We start from the raw sequence: 21,496 nt of genomic DNA, 5'->3' as shown, positions 1-21,496 counted from the left end.
AATATTGCCGTCGAAAGGCAAGAATCACGTGGGAGATTTATTCAAGACCTTTGATGACTTCATAACGAGATCAAACATTAGTTATGATAAAATGTTGTCTCTTTCAACTGTTATCTGTTCAACCAGCGATGATCGGCAAAGATCAAGACTAGTAAAGGGAATCAAAAATAAGAATGCTGGGCTTCTGCCTTATCAATGCATAATTCACCAGGCAGCCCATTGTGGAAAACTTAGTGTCACGCTGAAAGAAGTAATGAACAGTTTGATTAAGTTGATTAACTTTATGAAGGCTCTTTCTGCTCTTCAGCACAGACAATTCAAAGAGTTTCTTACTGAGTGTGATTTGGCGCATTGTGACTTAATGCAGTACAACAATGTTCGTTGGCTAAGTAAAGGTCAAGTGATTTATTTTGGCAAATAAAAGAAGAAGTAACGTTCTTATTAGAAAACCTGGATTCACAAGAAGCAAGAAACCATTTGGAGTTCCTAACAAACGAAAGCAGTATGCTAGCTGTGACTCTATTGAAAGACATTCTTAAACATTTTAATGAGCCCAATAAAGGGCTACAAGGAAATGGGGAATTAATATGGGATCTGATACAAAGTGTGTCTTTATCGGTAAACTCTTCCGGGCTAGGTTGCCGTGGTCGATCTGTAGAACTTCTTCTCCCTGACGTTTCGTTCTCAACTACGGAAAACATCTTCCGAGGTGAGTCGACGACTGGCTGCTAGGAGCTGGGGCCACCGCTTATATAGAGATCGTAGGGGGCGCCACCACACGTCACGTGGCGTCGATGTGCAGCTATCTCTGGTTATCGTCTGTTCTCTCGATTGCAGGCAATCGATTGTCACGTGATTGATGCAACGTCGGCCGCCATATCTTATCCAATTTTAATCCTCCTTCTTTACGATTAAAATTGTATTGATGTTTGTGGATTTCAATTGCTTCTCTATACATACGTGTATAATAGTGCGACGTCCTCGCTAGCACGCTTGTTTCACCAAATTTTATTTCGTGATCTCCATCCTTAAAAACATGTTCCGCTCTTGCCGATTTGTCGATATGTCCCAAGCGACAGTTTCTTTTGTGCTCCGTCAACCGTGTATTGATGCTTCTTTTTGTAGTTCCTATGTAAACCCTGCCACAACTACACGGAATTTTATATACCCCTGGGGTGGCTAGGGGGTGACGAGCATCTTTTGTTGATCTTAGGCATTCACTAATTTTCTTAGTAGGTCTAAAAATGGTCTCTACCTGAAACTTGGCTAGTACTTTTCCAATGCGATCCGTAATACTGTATTATGGATGAACGGAAGAAATACTTTTCCAGCTGATGGTTGTTGCTGTCTCCTATTTTTAGGCATTTTTCTATTTGGGTGAAGTGCTCAGTTAATCTCGTTTTTCGTATAACCATTTTTCGCAAAGGCCATTCCTAAATGATTTAGTTCTTCTTGTAAGTAGCCTGGTTCACAAACACACACAATCTCTATATAAGCGGCGGCCCCAGCTCCTAGCAGCCAGTCGTCGACTCACCTCGGAAGATGTTCTCTGTAGTTGAGAACGAAACGTCAGGGAGAAGAAGTTCTACAGATCGACCACGGCAACTTAGCCCGGAAGAGTTTACTGATAAAGACGCCGGCCGTGAAAGCCCACATGGAATGAAAGTGTGTCTTCTTCCCGTTTCAAGCTGGATATCTTTGAAAAAGACATTGCAAGTCAAGATTTTTTCATTTTCCGAAAATTTTTAACAGAAAAATAATTCTGAAATATACACCTCAATATTCTCAATTTTTATGTCAGATTTTAAGAAGGAATTTGCATCAAGATTCCATTACTTTTCAGAGATAGGGAAGCTATCGCGATTCTTAAAATCGCCTGTTGACGTTTCTCCAGCAGCAGAATGGACGGATGTGGCTGCGAAGCCTTAGTCAGATGAAAATAATAAACCTGCAGGAAAACATTACCTTGCAAACGTATAAAACTGCATCGCTTATAGAATTTTGGAGTAAACATGTCCCAGAAAAATATGGAAATTGCAATAAATTATCCACATACCTGGCTACTATGTTTGGCTCCAGATATATTTGTGAAATTTCATTTTCAAAAACGAATTTTTTTGAAGAACAAGTATAGTTCAAGATTAACGGCCGCCCACCTTGAAGACACTATTCGCAGAAGCTGTTCCCCGCATGAACCTAACTTCAAAGAATTGGTTCGAGAGCGTATATGTAATTTCTCCCATTAATTTTGTAATATAGTATGCCTATCTATTATATTTTATATCTTGTGAGTGAAAGTTAAAATAAAAAATAGTACCAAAAATACGTTTTTTCTGTAGTTTTAAATACAAATATGCCTTTTTATTGTATTTCATATTTTTGTGAGAGAAAATAAAAAATATAGTTAAGAATATAAGTTTTTTTCTGAACTTTATAATACAAATCTGCCTATCTACTGTATTCCATATTAGCTTGAGAGTGAAAATGTAAAATAAAAATTACTAATGCGTCCAAACAGAAACAAAATGGTGTTATTCTTTTCCTAGCTGCCGAAGGCTAAACACTGGTCCATCGGAGAATGAAGAAAACGCCAGTAAACGTCCACCGGAGAATGAAGAATTCTGAGAGCGTGGGGTTGATCTGTTACTCTGTTATTCTGCTCAACGGATTAATCTGAGACGTACCCTTTACCCTGTGGCTCCTGCAAGATGCAATTTCCACCCCCACACTACTACAGAAGTCAGACAGACGCTCCTAAGGTTCTAAAGAGAAATGCCTGAAAAACTTTCAGCAATAAATATCTTCTGGAGTCGTCCGCTGTAAGGAAATGACACAAAAATTCACATTCTCACGTAACTAGTGGGATACTTGGGTACTGTAGTAGTGCTAGTTAGTGTAAGAAAAACATGAAACTAACGAAAGTTATTATTTATTTTGCAAAAATTCTGAGAAATCACAATGACACTTTTAGATATGAATTGAACAAGTTATATCCTGGTTCTTTTTGGAATGTGAAGTTACCTTTCAAGGATAGGATTCGCTAATGAAATTTCTGTACAAAGTTTAAGATGCTTGTTGCCTTGGCAGAATGGCTGAGAGGTGCGCCTACTCAACTTGAATAATTATCCTTTAGAATGTTGTTAGGTACGGTCAAGGCTGTCACGTGTGAAATGCAGTGAAGCGTACTGTTGTGGAGGAAATATGGGGCTCGCAATAGCTGTAGCGCACATTTCCGTAAGCTGCAATGACTGCTGTCTGCGCCGCTCGCTGCTGACAAATAAGATAACTCTCGTTCTATCTGGATTGACCTTCGCCAATCAAACTCTCCCTATACCTTGATGAAGTCAAGGATTCCTATTCGCCCCTAGTCTAACTATTGGCGTGGTACACCGGTCAGATAACCAGTCCACCACGATGCCACTCAAAATTCGCTCGCAGGCGTTTAACTATAACTCTGTCCATTCACACCGCACAATAAGTGTGTCAGCCAACACAGTGAACAACGCTTAATCGCAAGGACTCAATATAGAGTAGCACTTCGATTCGCTCTCGACAGAGGTGCTCTCCAAGTGAAGTACTGAGGAGAGACTTGTTCCTCGCTCTTTCGAGTACACGTACGAGCACGCACGCTCTCGTTACGTGTTCTCGCTCCAAGAGCATCAACGGAATGGCGCCTCTCCACGCCAGACGTGAAGGAGTATATCTTTCGGTCTCTTCCTTTATTCCTTCAGCTCAAGGCGTCAGAAATATCATCTGCCAATCAGCATTGCTCTTCTAAAACGGGAGAATGACGTTTCGTTTAAGGCGACCAATCTGGAAACCTATAGCTTTGGCGTTTAGCGTTTGCTGTCTTCCTGTGAAAATCTCTGAAACTGTGTGTAAAGAATACATAGACTGGCCGCTCCCACACAATGTAGCGTAATTTGCTTTTAAGCCGAACACTGGGTTGTTCCCCCTTTCCACTCGGGCCCACGCTGTTCGCTATGGGCGGTCACCGGCTGACATGGGCTGGGTCGTCCTCTGAAGGGCCTGGCGTCCCGTTGTGCGGCCTCTCTCCCGAACTTTAGCCTCTGTGACCGTCGCGTCTGGAATGTATGTGTGCACGCCAACCTCGAGTGTTTCAACCACGGTGCTCTCACTTGTCAATTGCATATCGTTTGCATGAATTTATACAACATTGACTTTATCTTATCGAGTTTCGGTTCGAATGAAGCGTCTTGATGTGCGGAACATGATTGTGAGGTCGGAATATGTAAGCAATGAAGGTCAGGAGACCACGACGTCTTACAGAATGTGTATGGGCATGTCTGTTGAAAATTATCGTTGTGGAATGGTGCGACAAAGGGTGCCGCTGCTTCATGATAACTCACGTCCTTATAAAGTCGTAACGCAGAAGTTACGCTAACTCATGTATTGAACTAGGGACCTAGGAACGACAGAGAGGCTTCATCCCACCGTAGCCCTCAGTGATTCACAACGCCACAACAGGCCACAGCAGTCAAATGGTTCAAATGGCTCTGAGCACTATGGGACTTAACATCTGTGGTCATCAGTCCCCTAGAACTTAGAACTACTTAAACCTAACTAACCTAAGGACATCACACACATCCATGCCCGAGGCAGGATTTGAACCTGCGACCATAGCGGTCACGCGGTTCCAGACTGAAGCGCCTAGAACCGCACGGCCACACCAGCCGGCTTGCAGCAGTCAACCCGCCCCACACCGAACCCAGGGTTATCGTGCGGTTCGGCCCCCAGTGGACCCTCCTGGGAACGCCTCGTACCAGACGAGTGTAACCCCAAATGTTTGCATGGTAGAATAATTACGGTGTACGCGTATGTGGAGACAGTGTTTGCGCAGCAATCGCCGACACAGTGTAACAGAGGCGGAATAATAGGACCCAACCCGCATTCGCCGAGGCCGATGGAAAACCGCCTTAAAAACCATCCACAGGCTGTCCGGCACACCGGACCTCGACACTAATACGCCGGGCGGATTCGTGCCAGGGACCGGCACGCCTTCCCGCTCAGGAAGCAGTGCGTCAGGCAGGGCGGCTAGCCGGGCTAACATCCTATGACTACAATATCAATGAGTCATGTAGGTGTTGGTCAACTCATACAAATATCTGGATGTAACTCATTTTATCGATATGAAGTGCAAAGATCACATAGACTCAGTTACAGGTAAAGCAGGCGGCAGGTTTCTATACATCGGTAGAATACTGGAGAAATGCAATGAGTCTACAAACGAGACTGCCTACAAAACACTCGTCTGACACATCCTAGAATATTACTCAAGTGTGAGGGACCCACACCAGATAGGACTAACAGGGGATACTGAACGTATACAAAGAAAGGCAGCACATATGGTCATAGATTTCTCTGGCCGTTGTTGAGCGTCACGGAAACGCTAAAAACTGAAATGGCTTGAAGATAGATACAAACTATACCTTGCAAGCCTACTTACAAAATTTCAAGAAGCAGCTCTAAGTGACGAATCTAGGAATACACCACAACCCCGTATGTATCGCTCTCATAGGGATAGCAAAGAAAGATTAGAGTGGTAACAGGACGTACTGAGGCGTTTAAACATTCATCCTTCTCGCACTCCATGCACGAATGGAACGGGAAGAAGCCCTAATGACAGGTAAAATGGAAAGTACCGACAGTCATGGGTTTTACAGTGGTCTGCAGAGTGTGGCTGTAGGTGCAGAAATGTGTTCATCCGGAAAACACACACTTACTCGCAGGATGTATGATTATCAACTATTACCTGCGTTGTAGCGCACTTATAACGCAGAACAGTAACACGCAGACGATAAACGCTGGTGGGGTGACGTACCTCACTGCGATAAACCAGGCAGTGCGAGGAGTACATTGCCAACTCTTGTCCTTGCCACGATAACAAAACTCGAACGTTAAGTCCTGAACTAGGACTTTCAGCGGCGTCTCAGTTTTCGCCCTCTCTCCGCCATGGACACAACATCAGTGACTTTCAGGTGAGTTCCAGAAGTGTATGCAACAATCAAAATTTTACAGCAGACACTATCGTTAGCGTACCCTAAAATTTCATAATTAATTCCCTCCAGGGCGTTAATGGTAAGATAAAGATCATTTATAAGAAGGATTGAGTCGTACAGCATAGTTTTCTGTGGTACCACAAGAGGCAGATTAAGCTGCCTAATCGCAAAGGATTTTCTTCCTCCCCATACAATGGTCACTGCCTGGTTTCAATCTGGCCTGCTGAAAGAATTCGCATAGTTACTTCTAATTGTTTGTCGACTGGGATTGCTTGCCTTGTTGGCGTATTTTGTTGTTCTGTTCTTTCTCATGTCAACATGAGTAAATAATTCTTGTCCGCTATAGACGTATTAGAACACTGCAACTGCTGAAACGGAAGGTAATTTATAATGAATTAGCTGCAACCAGTTGCTTTTATAGACTTTCATTTTTCCATGTAGTCATTTCAAGATGCCTGACAACCTTTCACCATGTGTTTACGTTTATTTATGTGTCGTGAACATTGTTTCTTTACTTACAGCGTTGTAGATTTTTGCAACGGAAGTTTTTAAGACAGCTATTCTAAAACCGTAAATAATGATACAAAGTTCACAACGAGTAAATAAATATAATCATATTGTAAGTAGGCTGTTTAGGTTTTTACTTTGTAATGCGTAGTGCTGTGTATGAAAATAGCGGGCTGTGCTGTGTGCAGTCTGTGGTTGGTTGGACTCATTGTTGGAATATTCGCTAGTGTAGTGTTGGGTAGTTGGATGTGAACAGCGCGTAGTGTTGTGCAGTTGGAGGTGAGCAGCCAGCAGTGGTGGATGTGGAGAGAGAGATGCCAGAGTTTTGAGAGGTTACTGTAAGCGGACAATCTGGACGTGTATCCGCCAGAAAAAGGAAATTTGTATAGATGGTTGTCTTGAATTGATAGATATATATATGATGACTTTTGAAAATTATTAAGGTAAATACAGTGTTTGTTCTCTATCAAAATCTTTCATTCGCTAACTATGCCTATCAGTAGTTAGTGTCTTCAGTGGTTAGAATCTTTTACTTAACTGGCAGTAATGGCGCTCGCTGCATTGCAGTAGTTCGAGTAACGAAGATTTTTGTGGGGTAAGTGATTCACAAAAGGTACAGGTTATTGTTCGTCAGGGTCATTTTTTGTAGGGATTATTGAAAGTCAGATTGCGTTGCGCTAAAATATTGTGTGTCAGTTTAGTGAGTGAGATCTTATGGGACTTAACTGCTAAGGTCATCAGTCCCTAAGCTTACTTAACCTAAATTATCCTAAGGACAAACACACACACCCATGCCCGAGGGAGGACTCGAACCTCCGCCGGGACCAGCCGCACAGTCCATGACTGCAGCGTCAGTTTCAAATGTGTGTGAAATCTTATGGGACTTAACTGCTAAGGTCATCAGTCCCTAAGCTTACTTAACCTAAATTATTCTAAGGACAAACACACACACCCATGCCCAAGGGAGGACTATAACCTTCGCCGGGACCAGCTGCACAGTCCATGACTGCAGCGTCAGTTTCAAATGTGTGTGAAATCTTATGGGACTTAACTGCTAAGGTCATCAGTCCCTAAGCTTACACACTACTTAACCTAAATTATCCTAAGGACAAACACACACACCAATGCCCGAGGGAGGACTCGAACCTCCGCCGGGACCAGCCGCGCAGTCCATGACTGCAGCGCCTTAGACCGCACGGATAAACCCGCGCGGCGTCAGTTTAGTGATGATCAGAATAAGTAAAGAGAGAACTGTCTGAGCACGTTCAATTTTGCTCAGCTGTTTGAAAATCAAATAACGTAAGAGTTTTTCCAGCACTGTCATTCTTAATTTTCAAAGGGGAAGTTTCAATATGAAGATGAGATGAACATAAAATGAATGTACTCTCAAAAACGCGTGTATTGAGGCATAATTTGTCGGCGTGATGTGTCGGGCAACGGGTGCCATTTATATCGGTGCGTTACCTCATAAACATTAACGTCATGGGCACTATAGTTTAGACTTTATGCGCTAGGAGCGCTGCCAGCGCGTCACTTGATTAAGCGGCTCGCGATTTTTGGTAAGTACGCTGATCAGCCGAAGCATTATGACTACCTACCTAATAGCCGGCATGTCCACCTCTGGCATGGGCATTGAAGCAATGAGGCCATAGTAGGTCGCTGGTGGGAGTTGGCACCACATCTGTACACATAAGTCACTTAATTCCCGTATATTCCGGGGAGGGGAACAATGAGCTCTGACGCCATGTTCAATCACTTCCCAGATGTGTTCGATCGGGTTCGGATTTGGCGAGTTGGAGGGCCAGTACATCAGTTGGAACTCAAAAATGAGTTCCTCGAACCACTCCATCGCACTCGTAGCCTGATGACACAGTGTCATCTTGTTGAAAAATGCCATGCCATTGGGAAACATGATTGTCAGGAAGGGCTGTACATGGTCTGCAACCAGCGTACGATACCCCTTGGTCGTCATGGTGCGTTGTACGAGCTCCACTGGAGCAATGGATGCCCACATGAATGTTCCCCAGAGCATAATGGAGCTGTCGCCACCTTGTCTCCATTCCGCAGTACAGGTGTCAAGAAGCGGTTCCCCTGGAAGACGACGGATTCGCGCCCACCCATTGTCATGATGAGTAAGTATTAGGATTCATCAGACCATGCAACGCTCTGACACTGCACCAACGTCCAGTGCCGATGGTCACGTGCCAATTTCAGTCGCAGTGCCACTGCCGTGGTGTTAACATTAGCACTTGCATGGGTCGTCGGCTGCAGAGACCTGCCGTTGGGAGAGTTTGTGCATTGTGTGCTCAGACACACTTGTACTCTGCCCATCATTAAAGTCTTATGCTAATTCCACCACAGTTCACCTCCGCAGCTCGTGCTCTGGTGGCTAGCATTGCTACCTCTGGATCGCGGGGTCCTGGGTTCGATTCCCGGCCGGGTTGGGGATTTTCTCTGCCTGGGGACTGGGTGTTTGTATTATCCTCATCATGTCATCATCATCCCCATGATTCGCGGCAGTGGCTAGATTGGACGGTGAAAACAATTGGTCTGTGAAAAACTTGGCACTTTGTAATGACCGCACAGTTGAGGGCCCACGAACCAAACATCATCACCACCACAGTTCGCAACCTGACCTTTTTTACCAGTCTGTCCAGCCTACGACGTCCGACATCTGTAACGATGGGTGGCCGCCAATCCCATGACGTCTGGACATCGTTTCACCTTGGTTTCACCACGTGTGGTAGACACTCACCACATCTTTACTCGGACACCCTAAAAGTCGTGCAGTTTCCGAAATGCTCGTGCCGAGTCTCCGGGCCATCACAATCTGCCCTCAGTCAAACTCAGATACACTGCGCGCCTTCCCCATTCCAAACACGGACAGCACACTCACTGATACTAAACGCACAGTGCGTGTGTCTGACTAGCGGTCATTCCTCGCCAGGTGACGCTGCTATTGCCTGGACGGGTTTATATCGATAGTAGGTCGGTGGACATAATGTTCTGGCTGATTAGTGTATGTGAACGAAGCCCGCAGGCTGTGTATGCCTGTCCAAGAGATAGGTGGCTGTGACTGTCATAGATGAACGTATAACGTGTGTCTTGTTTGTGTTGGATGGTGATTAGCCACACAACCCACTCCTCTTGAGTAGCACCACAGGGGCCGCCCATCTTAAACGCCCTCATCTGACAAACGGATCACCATCGACTAAGTCACTTTCGCTCACGTAGTGAGACACTGCAGGAAGGTGTGAAATTTAATCCAGGCCAAAGGCGCTGTTTGAAGACTTAGGAACTCTGCATCAACACCCCTGCTCCCCCTGTAGGCTAAACACTGGCGATGAAAGTTTCTTCCGCCACGCGGGTTCGCACCGACTACTGCAGGGTCGAGCACCTACGCCCAATCATCTGTTAGTGACTTCGGCTACGGAAGCGGGTGTCAATTACAAGTTATTATCCGGTTTAACAAAAATTTATTTTCATCAACTGTGAAATAAGTTTTTTTAGAGGACGTCTCAGGAGGAATGGTCAATATTTAGAGGTATGACAGAAACCATCATTTGGAGCAAAAAAATCTAGTATACAGAGGCTCTAAAATGCACGCCTTAAGAGGTATGAGTATTTCTTCATCTTAGATACTGTGAAACAATCTCTTCTGCTGGAAGCTCTTCGCTTTCCATATTTTGAGAGTAGGTAGTGTAGATCAAAACAAGAAAAAAATGTGTAGAAAACATCGGCTCTAAAATGCATACCTTAAAAGTCGTGAGAACTTGTTCAGTAGGAGAGATTTGTTTCACATCATCGAAGATGAAGAAGTGCTCATAACTCTTTAGGCACGCTTTTTAGAGCCCATGTTTATAGAAGTTTTTGCTTAGAATGATCATTCCTGTCATATCTCTGAATATTGACCAGTCCTCCCCCGAACACCTCGATTACAGAGCGTTTCAGATAATGTGGGTTTCTCTGTAGCTTATAAAACAATAAGTGAAAGCAGTAGCCTTATTTATTTACATAGGTAAACATAAGATAAATTACTCTTTCTGTTGGGTTATGAACGCAGTTCATTTAGTCATTTTTAATATAACTGAAACAACGAGTTATAATTTTTCTAAACAGAACATTAGTTTTTTCTACAGTGTAGCTCAGTAATTACCAACCTTCCTAAGATTATTACCCATGAGTGAACCAGATGTAAGCTAGGAACCCATCACTCCCTACCATCATCAACATTAGCGCCTAACTAAACTTAGACTGAAAAAGTGTTTTCTTTTGACACTTTTATTTTTAAAATGACGAAACACAAATGATATTTAGTTTTTGTAGGTATTTTATTAAACTACGAACTAATGAGTCAATGAGGGAATTGCTACTGCTAACTTCTATCAACCATTTTTACAGAATAATGAATCTTTTGTCAGCGTATCGCGAGTGCTACCTACTCCTTCTCAGGAAAGAAAGCTAGCTGTCCGCATCGTTACAAATATTATCCCTCTGCACCACTCCTCTCCCTAGCGACACTTGCTTCACGCGCACCCTTCGCCCTCTAAAATCAGTCAAGTTAAAATATGTGCACTATACTTAATATCTTTAAATCACTTGTGTGTTGGACTCCTTAGTTATGAAATAGCAAAAATTGAAAGACTAGTCAGTACATTGTGTCTGACCATTGTCATTAATAATTGCAGTAATAATAATAATAATAATAATGACATAATGATAGTTATACGCTGGAGAGCCAAGGAAACTGGTACACTTGCCTAATATCGTGCAAGGCCCCCACGAGCACTCAGAAGTGCCGCAACACGACGTGACATGCACTCTACTAATGTCTGAAGTAGTGCTCGAGGGAGCTGACACCATGAATCCTGCAGGGTGAGAGTATCTGGGGGTGGGAGATCTCTTCTGAATAGTACATTGCAAGGTATCGCAGATATGCCCAATAATATTCATGTCTGGGGAGCTTGGTGGCCAGCAGAAGAGTTTAAATCCAGAAGAGTGTTCCTGGAGCCACTCTGTGGCAAGATTGGACATGAGGGGTGTAGTATTGTCCTCGTGGAATTGCCCAAGTCCGTCGGAATGCACAATGGACATGAATGGTTGCAGGTGATTAGAGAGGATGCTTACGTACGTGTCACCTAACAGAGTCGTATGTAGACGTATCAGAGGTCCCATATCATTATAACTGCACACGTCCCATATCATTAGAGAGCCTCCGCCAGCTTGAACAGTCCGCTGCTGACGTGCAGGGTCCATGGATTCATGAGATTGTCTCCATACTCGTACGCGTCCATCCGCTCGTACAATTTGAAACGAGACTCGTCCGATCAGACAACATGTTTCCAGTCATCCCAGACGAGGGGTAAAGCTTTGTGTCGTGCTGTGATCAAGGGTACAAGAGTGGGCCTTCGGCTCCGAAAGCCCATATCGATGATGTTTCGTTGAATGTTTCGCACGTTGACACTTGTTGATGGGCCAGCTTTGAAGTCTGCAACGATTTTCGGAACGGTTGCACTTCTGTCACGTTCAACGATTCTCTTCAGTCGTCTTTGGTCGCGTTCTTGCAGGACCTTTTTACGGCCGCGACGATGTCAGACGTTTGATGTTTTACCCTATTCCTGATGTTCACGGTAAATGGTCGCACGGGAAAATCCAGACTTCATCGCTACCTCGGAGATGCTGTGTCCAATTGCTCATGCGCCGACTGTAGCACCACGTTCAAACTCACTTAAATCTTGATAACATGCCATTGTACACAGCAGTAAGCGATCTAACAACTGCTTCAATGTTATACTGTGTACACTCTCCAGCAGTATAATATCCATTTCACAAGACACTAGTGCTGTGACTCTCAATTAGATTTTTATTGTTGCGAAGTGAATAACGAATCTATTTCTGGCCTATTATGGGAACTAACCCCAAATCGGAGAAAGAATTTCCACGAGGGGTTTAAGAGTATGTGATGTATACGTCTCATTTTTACTTTCATAAATCCGAGGGCTATCCACAAAGTACATTACGTTTTGGAATTAAAAATAAATAAAGTATTGGAAATTGTTTTTATTATATACAGATGAAAGCCACACTTAAATACTACTTTTCTACATAGTTGCCATTTAAATTAAGGCACTTTTCGTAGCGATGGACGAGCTTGGAAATTCCTTCGTCGTAAAATTCGGCCGCCTGCGCCTTCAACCACGTGGTTACCTCTTCTTGAAGCTGTGCGTCGTCATCAAAACGCTGCATAGCCAACCACTTCTTCATTGCTGGGAATAAGTGGAAGTCGCTCGGTGCCAGGTCGGGACTGTACGGCGGATGAGGAAACAGCTCCCACTTAAAAGATTCGAGAATTTCACGAGTGGCATTTGCCGTGTGGGCCCGGACGTTGTCGTGAATCAGCAAGATCTTTGAGCCCAACTTTCCCCTGCGCTTGTTTTGTACTGCTCTTCTGAGGTTATGCAGAGTTTGGCAATACCTTTGAGAGTTTACTGTAGTGCCTCTTTCCAGGAAATCCACAAAAATCACACCTTTTCTGTCCCAAAAGAGGTAACCACGTGGTTGGAGGCGCAGGCGGCCGAATTTTACGACGAAGGAATTTCCAAGCTCGTCCATCGCTACGATAAGTGCCTTAATTTAAATGGCAACTATGTAGAAAAGTAGTATTTAAGTGTGGCTTTCATCTGTATATAATAAAAAAATTCCAATACTTTATTTATTTTTAATTCCAAAACGTAATGTACTTTGTGGATAGCCCTCGTACATGATACAAAGTACCAAGTATATGGGTAGAAGACTATTTGAGGACGACGTTGTTCATATATTAGTTTCACAATTAGTAGCCTCCGCCCCACGGTGTCACGTGTTAATTCCAGCAAGTTAAAAACAGTGATAATAGTAATAATAATGATCTTTTAAAAATAATTTAGTTTTTTAACCGAAACACAACTGAACCCTTTTGTTTTTATTCCCCAGAAAATTTAATTTTGCCCTCAGGTAGATAATTACCCGTCTGGTTGGGAACCACTGACTTGCCCCTCTAAATACCTCGCGGCGGCAGAGAGTGCCGCAACCCAAGTGTTGCTCACTTTCTATTTATAGGAATTCCCAGATTCGCCCTTCCCCCGAGAATGCCACGTGTCTATCTCCTGTTTCCTTCTATATAATCAGTGAGAAACTATCCGTTCAAGTGAAAACATCGCACAACCGGCATTCCATACCGCGCGAAGTCAGTCAGGTACGTATTTACTTTGACGTATCTCCCTTTACTTTTACCGTTGTTTGTGCTAACCGTCGCTGCATATCCCGATAAGTGCAGTGCACATAATTACGTCTGTGGTCCCTTTTGCTTTTCTAGGAATAGGGACCATACACCTGATGAAGTTGTACCTCAAATACTTCGTGGGCTGTCTGACGAAGATGAAGGGGTAGAGCCTCCATGTGACTTCACTAATGAAAGCGAAGGGTAGGAAGAAATTGTGAACGCGGATTGTCACAGTAGCGACTCAGAACAATCCAGGGACGAACATTCCAATCCTTTAGATGGAAATGTCGTGTGGCTAGGGCCTCCCGTCGGGTAGACCGTTCGCCTGGTGCAGGTCTTTCGATTTGACGCCACTTTGGCGACCTGCGCGTCGATGGGGATGAAATGATGATGATTAGGACAACACAACAACACCCAGTCCCTGAGCGGAGAAAATCTCCGACCCAGCCGGGAATCGAATCCGGGCCCTTAGGATTGACAGTCTGTCACACTGACCACTCAGCTACCGGGGCGGACATCCTTTAGATGATATTCAAGGCAATGATTACCGTTTTAACGGCGGAAAAGATGGAGAAACACTTTGGAAAAGCAATTCCTTATACCTATCGAATAAAATGAGATTTAAAAAAAAAAAAAAAAAAACATTATAAAAGCATCACCAGGCCCGAACAGCGAGGGCAGAAATATTTCTTCGGAATTGGACGCCTTTATGAGATTCATTCCTTCAAATATGAGTGACGAAACTGTTCGTTACATAAAACTGTATATTTCAGGACAGAGCTGTGCAATTCAGTATACGACGGAAAGAGGTTCTAGGTTTACATCTTCTTCAGAAATGGAAGTTCTTTCTTCTTATTCTTCATCGCTCCCAACAAAAGTAGCCGCACCAACACCCGAAGAGCTTGAAACGTAATTGTGCAGGGATGATGGCTTGCCGATCTACGTTTTCCTATTACAGATTTATTATGGACGTACCGAGCAGCATCAAGTTTAACGAGAGGGCGACCAGGGCAATAAGAGAAAAGTATGATAAATTAGCAGCTCTTAGGGAGGTACATAAGGACTTTGAAAGTACCTGTAAAAACAATTACTCCGTATCAGGATTTGTGACCATTCATGAAATGCTGCTTCCCTTTCGAGGTCGGTACAGTTTCATGCAAAACATGCCTGTCAAGCTGGCAAAGTAGGCTTGAAATGGTATGCCATGTGCGACAGTAGAACATTTTACGTGCACGGCTTTGAGATGTAGTGCGGCAAACAAAGAGAAGGTCCTTACTTTAGATCGAACAAACTGTTCGACATAGTCAAGACCCCTTCTTAGGTTCTTACAGAAACGTGATCACCCACAACTACTACGCTAGCTATCCACAGGTGCAGTTGTTTCTGGAGAACGGTGTAAATTTTCTTGGTACAATGAAAGAGAATACAAAAGAAATCCCCTCCGATTTTCTGGATCTGATATCCCGAGAAAGGAACTCTTCGCTATTTGGATTCCAGAACGATTGCACCCTGGTATCTTAGATGCCAAAGAAGAAAAAACGTATCCTCTTGTTGTCTACAGTGCTGAATTTCAAGGCAACAGACACACAAACGGGAGAACCTACCCCAACAACGGACTATAACAACACCGGGGGGGCATGGATCAGTTCACCAAAAGTGTTTCCTTTATTCGGCTTCAAGAAAAACGAAAAGGTGGCCGCTGGTAATATTCTTCAGATTTTTGGACATTGCAGGAATAAATGCACAGATATCGTGAATGTGGTATAATATAAACCAAACACGAAGTAGGCAGGACCTCCTGGAAAATATGGCTTTCGGGCTTCTTGAAAAACACTATCGAGAACCAACTAACACCAATTCGTCGAGACAATAGAAAGAAAAAAGAGTAGGTCTGTGCCAAGGATGCGGCCCACACTAAAGTAGCAAGACATGCAAACATTTTGCATGCAAGAACGATTCAAAACGCCAAGTAGTTTGTGATTGCAGTCGTCGAAGGGATGATGGGGTAATGGAAGTGCAGAGCGATTAATACTTAGTGTATCGATATTTATATATGGTGTAATTAGTAATATCGCTAATTTCTGTTAACACGAGAAATATATGAACATGATTTAAGCTGTAATTAGTCAATATTATACGTTATTGAAAGCAAAAGTCTTACTGTTATAATATCAAACATAGCTACATACTCATTTGTCTTTACCCCTAAATTGGTATCGAAGTAAGAATAAATATTATTTTTCTGTGACTTGTAATGTCCTTATTTTCTACTGACATTATACAAGTAATAATACTTACAAAAATGTACTAATGGTACCATTTTGTACCTGGTATCCAGTACCAGGGCCTCGTGCAGTATCTCGTGAAACTATGACGCACGTGGTATTTAGAGGGCAAAACCAACTGTGTAAAAATCGGTTTAACCCTACACTGCATGAATTTATTTTTAGTTATTAAATCATGGTAAAAAAATTCAGTAATTTTGGGCAGAAAAAATGAATTATAACTTTAAGATTCCTTAAATTTTCGTTTATTATTGCATTATGGGTACAAAACGAAAAATGTGCGAAAACGCTACATCATGCTGTGAGACTAATATTTGATATTGTGCAAAAACGCTACATCACTCAGTGTGACCTGAAATGGGTTAGATTAGCACCATTTAACAAACTGTACAATCCATATTTCATAGCTTCTAAGATGTAATTCAGCACAATATTGAAAAATAGTCACATTTTTGCAAAACTGTCAGTCACCATGAAATATTTAGATACAAACACTGTAAAAAATGACCCTTATTTAATGTGATAAATTTTGAAGCAATCAATGTTCTTCTTCACACACAGAACTACTCCACACTTTTCACACTGGACTAATGTAAATGCCTTGCAACTGGCACGCTTACAACGTTGACGCTTTTCCATCACTTTTGGCCAATGACCAATGCCATCTCTCCGTACCTCAATTGTTGGCTGAGCTGCAACAGGAGACCTTATCACTTTATTCAGAGGACTGGATGTTGGTCTACCTCGCTTTCGTTGTGTTCCTCCTACTTTGCAGAGACTTCTCCCAACGTCCATCCGAAATTCAGACAATTTCAGTGTTTTTAAACCTGTGTTTTGCTTTGCAATACGCTTGTAGAGAGTCCAGGCATTGATGGTTGCAACATCTGTTAGATGATAAAATAGTCTAAAGTACCATTTTTTGCTCCTCATTACAATTTTGTAGCGTCCGAGTAGACTGTCATGAAGTTCCACACACCCCATATGTTTGTTATATTCCTGTATCACATAAGGATCACTTATCACTTCCCTCTGTTTCTTTTTGTGATTGTACCTTTCGGCCGCACATCTCGGTAGTTCCCCTGCGTATGTTGACAGTAATGTTACGCATTTATTGTCTTTCCATACTACAGAGGATACATCTGTTCCACTTATGTGTGTCATATACTCCACAGAAGTTCCCCTTGACCCCTTTCGCATATTATCATCTGTTGGAAGTTTACAGTCTGGAATTCTGTTTCTCCTAACAGTTCCCAGAGACAAAATTCCTTGAGAAGCCAAGTATGTTGACTGATTTGACCCAATATATATATATATATTTTTTTTTTTGGGGGGGGGGTTCCTAAAGAATCGTGTTTATGTCACCGAATCCACGATCCCAGATAACTTCAAATAGGCGTCGTCGAGGAATCTTGTCACTGTGTCAGACAAGAAACTTTATTTACAGCAATTTGCATCCACCGCTGAAACTTTGAACATTTCTAGCTCACTTATTACAATTGATAGAAATTTGATTTCAGCTGAATTATACTCAATTTAAACGCATCACCTACACGAAAGGAAAAAATTCTGTTCTGTTTAAAGAAATATACTCTAAGACATAAAAAAACACGCACCGCCGAAGAATTATCCTAATGGAAATCGTTAGATATGATGTACATATACAGACAAATAAGTGATTAAAATTTCAGAAAAATTTAATGATTTGTTCAGGATGATGATGATGTTTCTACATCTACATCTACATTGATACTCCGCAAGCCACCCAACGGTGTGTGGCGGAGGGCACTTTACGTGCCACTGTCATTACCTCCCTTTCCTGTTCCAGTCGCGTATGGTTCGCGGGAAGAACGACTGTCTGAAAGCCTCCGTGCGCGCTCTAATCTCTCTAATTTTACATTCGTGATCTCCTCGGGAGGTATAAGTAGGGGGAAGCAATATATTCGATACCTCATCCAGAAACGCACCCTCTCGAAACCTGGCGAGCAAGCTACACCGCGATGCAGAGCGCCTCTCTTGCAGAGTCTGCCACTTGAGTTTATTAAACATCTCCGTAACGCTATCACGGTTACCAAATAACCCGGTGACGAAACGCGCCGCTCTTCTTTGGATCTTCTCTATCTCCTCCGTCAACCCGACCTGGTACGGATCCCACACTGATCAGCAATACTCAAGTATAGGTCGAACGAGTGTTTTGTAAGCCACCTCCTTTGTTGATGGACTACATTTTCTAAGCACTCTCCCAATGAATCTCAACCTGGTACCCGACTTACCAACAATTAATTTTATATGATCATTCCACTTCAAATCGTTCCGCACGCACACTCCCAGATATTTTACAGAAGTAACTGCTACCAGTGTTTGTCCCGCTATCATATAATCGTACAATAAAGGATCCTTCTTTCTATGTATTCGCAATACATTACATTTGTCTATGTTAAGGGTCAGTTGCCACTCCCTGCACCAAATGCCTATCCGCTGCAGATCTTCCTGTATTTCGCTACAATTTTCTAATGCAGCAACTTCTCTGTATACTACAGCATCATCCGCGAAAAGCCGCATGGAACTTCCGACACTATCTACTAGGTCATTTATATATATTGTGAAAAGCAATGGTCCCATAACACTCCCCTGTGGCACGCCAGAGGTTACTTTAACGTCTGTAGACGTCTCTCCATTGATAACAACATGCTGTGTTCTGTTTGCTAAAAACTCTTCAATCCAGCCACACAGCTGGTCTGATATTCCGTAGGCTCTTACTTTGTTTATCAGGCGACAGTGCGGAACTGTATCGAACGCCTTCCGGAAGTCAAGAAAAATAGCATCTACCTGGGAGCCTGTATCTAATATTTTCTGGGTCTCATGAACAAATAAGGCGAGTTGGGTCTCACACGATCGCTGTTTCCGGAATCCATGTTGATTCCTACATAGTAGATTCTGGGTTTCCAGAAATGACATGATACGCGAGCAAAAAACATGTTCTAAAATTCTACAAGAGATCGACGTAAGAGATATAGGTCTATAGTTTTGCGCATCTGCTCGACGACCCTTCTTGAAGACTGGGACTATCTGTGCTCTTTTCCAATCATTTGGAACCCTCCGTTCCTCTAGAGACTTGCGGTACACGGCTGTTAGAAGGGGGGCAAGTTCTTTCGCGTACTCTGTGTAGAATCGAATTGGTATCCCGTCAGGTCCAGTGGACTTTCCTCTATTGAGTGATTCCAGTTGCTTTTCTATTCCTTGGACACTTATTTCGATGTCAGCCATTTTTTCGTTTGTGCGAGGATTTAGAGAAGGAACTGCAGTGCGGTCTTCCTCTGTGAAACAGCTTTGGAAAAAGGTGTTTAGTATTTCAGCTTTACGCGTGTCATCCTCTGTTTCAATGCCATCATCATCCCGTAGTGTCTGGATATGCTGTTTCGAGCCACTTACTGATTTAACGTAAGACCAGAACTTCCTAGGATTTTCTGTCAAGTCGGTACATAGAATGTTTGGTTTGTGGGGTGCTCAGCTGCGCGGTTATCAGCACCCACACAAATTCCCAACCTTTGCTCAGTCCAAACTCGCCATTTTATGAATGATCATGAAATGATGAGGACAACACAAACACCCAGTCATCTCGAGGCAGGTGAAAATCCCTGACCTCGCCAGGAATCGAACCCGGGTTTGTTCAAGAAAAAGAGCTTCACAAATGGAGTAAGTCACTAACGCGTTGGTCCTGCTCTGGCCCTCATGCAAACAGTTATCTGCTTTACACTGATTGACAGAGTTCTTGGATGTCGTCCTTAGGTATATCTTGCCATATCCTGTCTAATTAGTGCGTTATATCGTCAAAATCCCGAGCTGGTTGGAGGGCCCTACCCATAATTTTCCAAACATTCTCAACTCGGGAGAGATCCGGCGACGCTGTTAGCCTACGTGGGGTTTGCGAAGCACGAAGACAAGCAGCAGGAATTCTCGCTGTGTGCGGATGGGCATTATCTAGCTGAAATGTAATCCCAGTGTGCCTTGCCATGAAGGGCAATAAAACAGGGCATAGAATATCATCGACGCGGGTACCGCGGATAACAACTAGAGGGGTCCCGCTATAAAAAGAAACGGCACCGCAGACCATCACTTCCGGTTGTTGGGTCATATGGCGGGCATCAGTCAGGTTGGTATCCCACCACAGACCGTGGCGTCTCCAGACATATCTTCGTTGATCATCGGGGCTCACCTCGAAGTGGGACTCCTCAATGATGACAAACCTGCTCCCATCATTGCGATTCCAGTCCGAAGACGTGTCTGGAGACACACTGGACACAACCGGGGGATACCATCATAACTATCGCCCGCCGTACGGCTAGACAACCATGAGTCACGGTCAGTTGATTAGGTAGCGGTGTGGAATACCTTCCGGAAGTCAAGGAACACGGCATTCATCTGGGCGTCGGTATCTACTGCGTTCTGGATCTCGCGAACGATCGTAGCGAGCTGGATTTCACACGATCGTTGTTTTTGGAACCTATGTCGAAACCTACAGAGGAGATTTTTGGCATCAGTAAATGTTATAATACGCGATTATAAGACATGTTCCAAAATTCTACAGCTGACTGAATTGGGAGAAATAGGCCAATAGTTTTATAGATCCGTCCGATGACCTTCCTTGAAGACAGGTATAACCTGTTGACCTGTGCTTGTTTCCAATTATCTGGAAAACTTTGCTTCTCCAAAGATCTACGGCACACTGCAGCCAGAAGAGGGCCAAGTTCTTTCGTATAGTGTACGTAGAATCATTATTGGTATCCAGTCAGGTCCAGTGGCCTTCCCTCTATTGTCTATTGAGTTGCTTACCTATCACATGATCACTTATTTCGATATCAGCAATTTCGTCGTTCGTACGACGAGTTACAAGAGATACTACAGTGCGAGCTACCTCTGTGAAACAGTTTTGGAGAAACACATTTAGTATTTAGGTCTTTTGTGTCTCATCTTCCATCTCTTCTGTGTCGTCCTCCGTCTCAATGCCAATCTAGTCATAGAGTGTGCGGGCAAATGGCTTCGATATGTTTATTGATTTAACATAACACTAAAACTTCCTAGGTTTCTCTCTCAATTCGGTACACAGAATTTTACTTTAGAATTCTTCTAACCTTTCATTCACGGTTCTCCTCACACTGATTTTGCTTTCGTTTGGTTTTTGTTTGTCTGTGAGGCTCTGGTTACGTTTAAATGTGCAGTGAAGCTCTCTTTGCTTTCGTAGTATTTTTTAACATGACTGTCGAACAACGGCGGGTCTTTGCTGTCCCTCCAGGTTTGCGTGGCACATACCTGACCTCCTTCTATTCATATTTACAGCCGTATTCAGTGACGCTGTAATGGCCTTATGATCACTGATTCCCTGTTCTACACTGAGTCAAAAGTTCGTGTTTAAGATGTCATCTTCA

At 43.3% G+C, this 21,496-nt stretch overlaps 1 protein-coding gene across 1 annotated transcript in view; it reads left to right on the top strand.

The window, feature by feature from the left end:
• Positions 1 to 5,846: 5,846 nt before the first annotated feature.
• The window catches only part of LOC126419564 (neurofilament medium polypeptide-like), a 50,605-nt gene continuing 34,955 nt past the window's right edge, over positions 5,847 to 21,496 (top strand). The window contains exon 1 of the mRNA XM_050086752.1: positions 5,847 to 5,999. Within this exon, the coding sequence (XP_049942709.1) occupies positions 5,974 to 5,999 (26 nt within the window). The 5' untranslated portion in view covers positions 5,847 to 5,973. The remainder of the gene's footprint in view (positions 6,000 to 21,496) is intronic.

This window comes from Schistocerca serialis, chromosome 9, assembly GCF_023864345.2.
Source record: "Schistocerca serialis cubense isolate TAMUIC-IGC-003099 chromosome 9, iqSchSeri2.2, whole genome shotgun sequence".
NCBI classification, from domain to species: domain Eukaryota; kingdom Metazoa; phylum Arthropoda; class Insecta; order Orthoptera; family Acrididae; genus Schistocerca; species Schistocerca serialis.
Note: the sequence above shows the minus strand (reverse complement) of the source record. Positions and strands in the feature narration are given on the sequence as shown.